Consider the following 8033-nt stretch of genomic DNA (forward strand, 5'->3'; position numbering starts at 1 on the left):
AGAACATAGAGTTAGAGTTAAAACAAACTTTTTTGGAATTATCGATTATATAAATTAAAAAACTCATGTTGGTGATAATTTGATATCTTATTCTTTTTTTAGAGATAGATTAGTAGATAAGATTTATAAACTCAATATTAGATAATAAAGAACAACTATTAAAAAACAATTATAGTTTTATTATTCTAAATATAGATTTAAGTTGTACCGTTTTATATTGTTGGTAATTTTTTTAAAAGATGTGGGTTTTCTTAGCTAATAATAAGAAAATCAATCATATTCAAATATAAAAATAGAATTCACATGAGAATGGAACAATCAACAGAGTCGGTGAGAGATAAATTATGGAGAATATATCAAAGTTCTCGAAGCAAGTAGTTTTAGACGTTGGTTTTAGATAAAAAAAAACTTAAAAAAACATTAAATAATATTATATAATGAACGACATATTAACCTCTTTATGTATTTTTTTTTCCAATATATTTAATTCATATATGTTTGGGTTTTTAATAATTAATGTAGTACAAATTTTTTTTCTTGTCATATTAGATGCTAATTTTTTTATGTGTCTTTTATTTATTAATTTGTTTGAACTACTATTACATATATTAAAAAAATTTGGACCCCTAATTTTTATGGACCCTGGACGTACGTCCGATCAGTCCTCTCCAGGAACGGCCTTGTTAATACATTAATTGTTTATAAAACTAAAATATATAAAAAAACGATATCTACCACGTTTATTTCACCTTATTTTCACATTTTAATTAAAAGAACAGAAATATCACTTTTTGTCGAAAAGTGGAGTACATGGGTATAAAACAAGAAGCATGTGGTGGGACCTGGCACACGTGTGACAGGTGGTCCAATTAAGTTCATGCACCAATACACACTTCCATTTATTTGCTAGGGCTGAAGTAAGCATCACAACCATATATTTCTTTATTTGTCAATTAAAAAACATTCATACTTTTTAAAGATAAGATTTCAGTTATATTTACCAAGTTATTATAATTGAGTGCTAATAAATTAATCATGTTTGGTAAAAATTAATTATAATTATATTGATGGAGGTTAAATAGTTGTTAACATAAATACCATGTGTGTAGCATTGGGGTTAACACTAATTAATCTCTCTCAATATAACTAGTTGATAATTTATCTGTTTGTTGATAATTTAACTGTTGACATGGGATTTTTGTTGATAATTTATCTCTGACTAATTAACTTATCAGCTAATAAGTTAGTTGATAACTTAGTTGTTAGGTCTAGGTTGTCAATTAGTCTTATTGGGAGATACTAATTATAACTACTGATAACATTAATTATATTGAGGGAGATTGATTAGTATTAAATAAATCCCATGTCCGTAGTGAACGAACGTTTATGTCCAGCATCGATAGCAATAGGTCATGCTTCAACATGTATATAACTGTGAAATAACTTTAGAGACTCAATTATATATGTTTCAGCCCTTCAAACCTAGTTAATTATGTATATTATTATTACTTTCACTCAGATAAATTATTGTTTCCTATGATTGATCTATCAAAACGACTGAATTACCCTATTTAATCAGCATTGTGTTCCTGATGACGATTCAGAAGACGATTGAAGCACAACTCTTAAATCTCTTCAACCTTTTTTTTTTCATTTTCAGCTCTTAATTACTACTTATGTCTAACTTGTATAGACGTTTTGCAATTCAGACTGTTTGTTTTTTTATTATTTTCAGAGCCTCTTATCACTTAATAAGATCTGAATAAATAAGAGGTAAACTAATATCTTAATTTTTCTTATTTCCTCTTTTCTTTGATTCTCTTTGTCTATTGCTTCTTTCTCCACAAGAGACGCCATCGTCCTTTCATCACCCACGCAAAATGCACACTCCCACCTTCTCTTTCTCTAGATCTCTCTCTCTACACACACACACATATACATATATATATATATATGTATATATATATATATATATATAATTTTTGCATGTATAAGTTAGCTTAGAAGATTAATGTAAAACAAGAACTTCTGTCGGCGATCTATCATCTATCAAAAGTATCGATCTTTTCACAAACAAACTCGTCGACGGCATTCCCGATAGCATCGAAAGTCTTAGAGATATCCAAAAGGTTCCTACAATGTTCTATCTCTTAAAAAATTGTTGAGATGAACTTCCTGATTTTACAAAAACAAACTATTGATTCAGATTTCGGACTTAAGACGTTTGTCAGTTTATAAAAATAAAGGGCTGTTTGTTTACCACTTATTGATTCCATTCAAATGTATTTGTTTGAATCGGTCAGACAATGGGTTGTTTGGCTTGCATTTTAAAACATATGAATGGTTCAATAAGGTCTGATTCGCTCCATCACCACTCCATCCTCTATCCGATTCAGACTTCACTTTTTTCCTATGTTACCCTTCTTTCAAACGACGCTTCATACTTCTCCTCAATACTCTCGATTCTCACCATCAGACACCCAAGAAATGCTCCTCAAAAACCCATGATTCTCACCATCAGACACTCAAGAAATGCTCCTCAAGAACCCTTGATTCTCACCATCGATCTTCTCTATTTCTTCACATTCAACTTGGCAACAGGTTGCATTCGATTCTGCAACAGACGGGGACGAGGGAACCATCAAAATCGAAAGAGGTAAGACCATTTTTCTCCTCACTCTTCACACCCTCTCTACCATTTTTTTCTTCAAAGTCGACCTTCTGCATTACTTTTGTGCAAAATGTCTAATTTGAAGTGCTATGAACACCACTGTGTGTATGGAAAATGATATGTGATTGGTGTATTTGCCTTTATTGGTGTATAATTGAAGAAGTTTGATTTGTAAATTCAACTTGTTCTTGTTTGTATATGTTTTCCTATTTGTGTATGTGTACCGAAATTAGGTTGATCATATTTCAACCTGTTGGGAGAATGATATCACTCCAGAAGTGGGAAAACTGAAATAAGAAATAGGAGCATAAAGACAAGCTTACCTGGTACTGAAATCAATATGTTGTAGTCTACTGTGAGCACTTTAAGGTTTTTCAAATCGCCAAGTTCAGAGGGCAAATTTGATAGCTTATTGTTATCAAGAAATAACTTCTCAAGAAGTGGCAGTTTAGTCAACTCTACTGGAAACATCTGTCGATTGGATCAATATTTGAAAACTGATTAGCAAATTGCACTCTCGTCTTCAAACAACAACACTCTTAGGTTTAACCTCTACCATCTTTAAACTAATAATACATATATACACCAAACAATCAAACCGAGTAAATGTCACTCATAATAATGGTTTTGGTTCCTGAGCATTTGAATCCAATTCTTTTGTGGGGAATTCATTTGGGATTGAATCTTTTTCCCCTTTCTCCCTTTGATGCAACTTTTCCTTGAGCATTTCAACCTATTAGAACATGTAAATAGGTTATAAACATGTAAATGCAAATATTTGTCCAAAATCACATAAATTTCAATACAAAAATTGTTAATCACTCTGCTTTTTATGACAAATACCTCGTGTTTTAATTTGTCATTGTGTTTTTGGAGGCAATCAAACTCCGATTTGAGTTTATCGTAGCTTGAATTCAAGATCTCATAGTCTTTCTCGAGCTGTTTCGTCTTGCAACATGCTCGACGATTTTGAAACCAGATTTCAACCTGCCTTGGCTGCAAATTAAGCTCTTTTGCTACCTGAATTTTCCTATCTGGCTCAAGCTTATTTTTCTCCTCAAAACTCCTTTCAAGAAATTTAACTTGATCCACCGATAATCGCCTTTTCTTCTTCATTGGCCGGAAACACTTTTCGTAGTCCTCATCGGAGTTCTCCTCTTGTTCAGAAAGCCGTTTTTTCGTATTCGTCTTCTTTCCTACAAAGGGTTGTCAAATACGAACCATATTCATGGATTGTTTCCGAATTCTTAACTTTCTTGTTGAAATACCAAACGATATCCGATTTTTATTTGCAAAACCGATGATTGTGCATATAGCAACACCGTGGTCGTTTGTAGTCTTACACCAACTACAAAGTAAAAGTTTGTGCACATGAATAAAAATACATGTTTTTGTTTTTTGAACTTCTAACTATTACTAGTTTGCAACAAAAACAAGGTAAATTATAATAGTTTTTAACAAGACAAATAAAGACTTATGATGGTTAAGATCAAATTCAGACATGAATTTGGCAAAGACATTTGTTACAAGCTTCAAATGATTGAAAGTGATCATTATCTTTAAATTATTATATTAAAATGTTAAGCATAAACCAATTGAAGAATCAAGATTTGAAGGGTTATCCTGAAAGGAGTTGGAAATCCATGGAGAATCAAACCCATCTGACACTACAAGAAAAATAACCTTTAGAGAAGGTTCTGTTTTGTACTTAAAATTCTTAAAAGCTTCTCTAAAGGTTTTAGAGAAACTTTTCATTTCCGTCAAAAAACTTCTCTATGTAACGGTAGGTAAAACTTTTAGGGACGATTTTCAGAGAGTATATTTTTGGTATCTTTTAGAGACACTTTTTTAGGGCTTTAGATATACTTCAAAACTTCTCTAAAGGTTAATTAACTTTTTTATAAAAGCTTCTCTAAATGTATTTATTAGTGACACTTTTCAAGTATTGATGACAGTTTACAAACGTCTCTAAAATGTGCTTTCAGAGAAGATTTACAAAAAAGCTTCTGTAAAGATATTGACTTTAGTGACATTTTACCTAAACTTTCTCTAAAGATGTCCTTTAGTTATACTCTACAAACTTTCTCAAAAGATTATCTTTAGATACAAATAATCAAAACCTTCTCTAAATCTTATCTCTAGATACACTTTTAAAAGATCAATTACTTCTCTAAAAGGCATGTTATTATTATTTTTCATCCATATTTAAGATCTATATTTATATATAATTATATATTATATTAATCAACAAAAACAACATAAAAATCTCAAAACAATAAATTGATATAAATTTATCATATAAAAAAACAAGTTCTCAAAACAATCCCTAACATTCAATCAATCTATAAATCCATTTTCTAACATCCGCCCTAAACTCCTCGCAAAACTTGATACTCTACCGGTCATCTGCCATCTCTTTTCTAACTTTTTTATAGTCTCCCCGAGTAGAACCACGTTTGTTACTTTGCACAGATGACGAAGCCTCGTTTGATTGCAAGGTGTCTGCAAAGGTGTTAGCCATAATGAAATAATTTCATGTGAACCGCTAACTGTGACAATTTCCCTCTTTATGTACAACAAGTCAATAAGCCATCAGAACATTTCATTAGCAAAATGAATATTTAAAACCTACATATGATTTCAAGTTTAACATTTTCCAATTTATGCATCATAAAACAGAAGAATATATTAAACCTGCAGTTATCCTTTTTATACAAAGTCGGTAGACTCCTCAAACAGAATATATGAGCAACAACACCATCATAACCACACTTGCTTAAAACCTGAAGGAAAACAGTGGTAGAACATTAGTCAAAGTATTAGTCTGTTTCAAACCAAAATCGAACCTAATAAATAGATCATTACAAGTAAAAAGTGTGTACTGATTTCAACAACCACAGTCCAAGAATACTCAAAAAACATTGGCCAAGACTTACAATTTATGAGTGCTCAAACCGATGTTTAGGAACAGAGGAGTAAATAAATAAGTAAAACATCAAATAATAACAGTTAGGATAATAACAGGCATACAAATGAATTAGAAACTAGAGAGTGATAGCACACTCTCTTAGTTCCAATCACCGTAATCAAATGGAAGCCAAAAAACTATAACGCATTTTAGCCAAAAAACTATTATCTCGTTATGGTGTATAATAAACTCTAGAATGCATGTTAAAAATAACTGGTGGGAGTAATAACAAGTGCTCTTAGAAGACCTCTTGAGACAACTTGTTCATTTGCATGTCCTTGTCCTTTTTCTTTAACCTGCCTTTTTTCTTTAACTTGCCTCTCAAATATAGCTCGTTCTTCAAATTTATCAAATTAAAGAGAGTAGAATGCCCCTAAAATACTTGCAATTTAGAATGCTTATCACATAGTGTAGACTAACACAAGTCCAAAAACTTTAAGAAACTTTAAGAATTATAAGATAAAAAGATTTAAAGAATAATACTTTAAGAAACTTCAACATCTAGGAGGTTAGGATCTACCTATAACCTGTATATCATTGGGTCAAAGACCCTTTGGACCCTTTACTTAGTTCAAAGCGCACATATGCCGATTGGTTTTCATGAATGGAAAAAATACCTGTAGTTTGTCTCCCAAAGGATCTGATGGACATCTCGGCTCGTTCATCAATTCCCAAGCAAAAATAGTGGGATCATCTTTGTAGGTCATGTTGGTTACGGTATTCACTTTATTCAGCACCGTCTACACACCCAATAAACCATGTCAACATATCAAATGACTACATGTAACATTGTTTTTGTAAAAAGATTGTTTTTAACAATTGGGACGACTGTACTAAGATAAGTGGTTCCCACATGTTGCCTTAGAGGTAAGATGGTAGGCATCCATAAAAGGCAGAGAAGTAGAACGTGCAGGCCAAATGGGCAGAGAAGTAGAACGTGCAGGCTAAACGGGCAGAGAAGTAGAACGTGATTGCTACCTCGGCCTTTTTGCTGCTGGACAACTTCTTAACGGGCTGCTGTTTGGCTGCAGCTACTGTTTGGCTGCAGCAACTGTTTGGCCACAACTGCTGTTTGGCCACAACTGTTGTTTTGATAGCTGCTGTTTGGCTACAGCCGCTGTTTGGATAGCTGTTGTTTGGCTACAGCTGCTATCTAGACATAGTTGATAACAATAGGAAAAATCAATACTCCATCTAAATCAACAGGAGAATGAGATAAAAACACACCTACAAAAAGATATGATAACAAATTCCAAACCAAACCCAATATTACCCACTCAAAGTCATGTTTAGGGGGAGGGGGCAGAAAGTGGTTGTGACAAACAACTTAGACATATTATATACATCAAGTCTAAAATCATGTTCTTGCATAAAAATATCAATTTTAAGAGTGGATGATGAGCCATAATCAAGGAGACATTATGCAGAAAAACAAAAAGAAAATAGAAGACCGTTATGCAGAAAATGATTTATAACATGACGAACAACAATTGCATGCTCTAAACCAAACCAAAGCCAATATTACCCTCTCAAAGTCATCCTACCGGGGGGGGGGGGGTTAGAAAGTGGTTGTGATTAACAGCTTAAAGTGGGCTTCAACTTAGGCATGTTCATGTGGTTTAAATCAATATTATGCTTAAGATTTCACTTTGCTAGTTATGAAGAGAGCTAGTAAGCTGATCATATAATTCTTTGACAACAACTCTAATAGAATAAGAAGAAAAACAGTGGTCACTGCTTGTTTGACTGTTTAACATATTGCCTTTTTTAAGACACTTTTTGTAACATCCGAAGGCTAACTGTATAAATATTGCCTGCTTTGTGCACACATGGACTCACTTTTGTATCAATCATGCTATTGATCTTTCTATTCTATGTACCTCCTGTTTCCCATTGGTAAATGCTGGACTACTGGTCTCTGCTACCTTCTGCAGTAAGTAAGATGAATATTTAAAAGGTTTTCCCTTTTTAAGTAGGATGGATCGTGATAGAAAACAATGAAATCCTTTATCTATTTTCAACCATGAATCAAAAGCAACCCAAAAATCAAATACTTGTGTTGGGTGACAGGATGATACAAGTTTTAGCAATCATGAATAAACAAAGTTGCAGTTATCTTGAGACATAATAAGTACAGAAAATTTAGGTCCAATACTTGAGCAAAAGTCTTATCTCAGCATGAGTATGATCATGAACCTTTTCTTTTTCTTTGATAGCTTCTCCTAGCTTCAGACTTGGAATTCTATCACCACAAATCTCTTTGACATATTGGACCTCCCAGGGAGTAGTCTCATTACTTGTGCGAATATCTGGTGATAAACTCACTCCCCTCTGCAGTGAGCCGGTAAACTGGTGCCTTTCATGCATTGTAACATTCCCACCGAATTTTGAATA

The 8033-nt window shown here is 32.8% G+C and overlaps 1 protein-coding gene across 1 annotated transcript in view; it reads right to left on the reverse strand.

The window, feature by feature from the left end:
* Positions 1-3284: 3284 nt before the first annotated feature.
* The window catches only part of LOC112514148 (homeobox-leucine zipper protein HAT5-like), a 6466-nt gene continuing 1717 nt past the window's right edge, over positions 3285-8033 (reverse strand). Inside the window, exons 2-5 of the mRNA XM_025120481.1 lie at positions 5507-5517; positions 4264-4338; positions 3515-3867; positions 3285-3404 (exon numbers count right to left, since the gene is read on the reverse strand). Coding sequence (XP_024976249.1) covers positions 3285-3404; positions 3515-3867; positions 4264-4338; positions 5507-5517 — 559 coding nt within the window. The remainder of the gene's footprint in view (positions 3405-3514; positions 3868-4263; positions 4339-5506; positions 5518-8033) is intronic.

This window comes from Cynara cardunculus (assembly GCF_001531365.2).
Source record: "Cynara cardunculus var. scolymus isolate 2C chromosome LG 6, CcrdV1, whole genome shotgun sequence".
NCBI classification, from domain to species: Eukaryota; Viridiplantae; Streptophyta; class Magnoliopsida; order Asterales; family Asteraceae; genus Cynara; species Cynara cardunculus.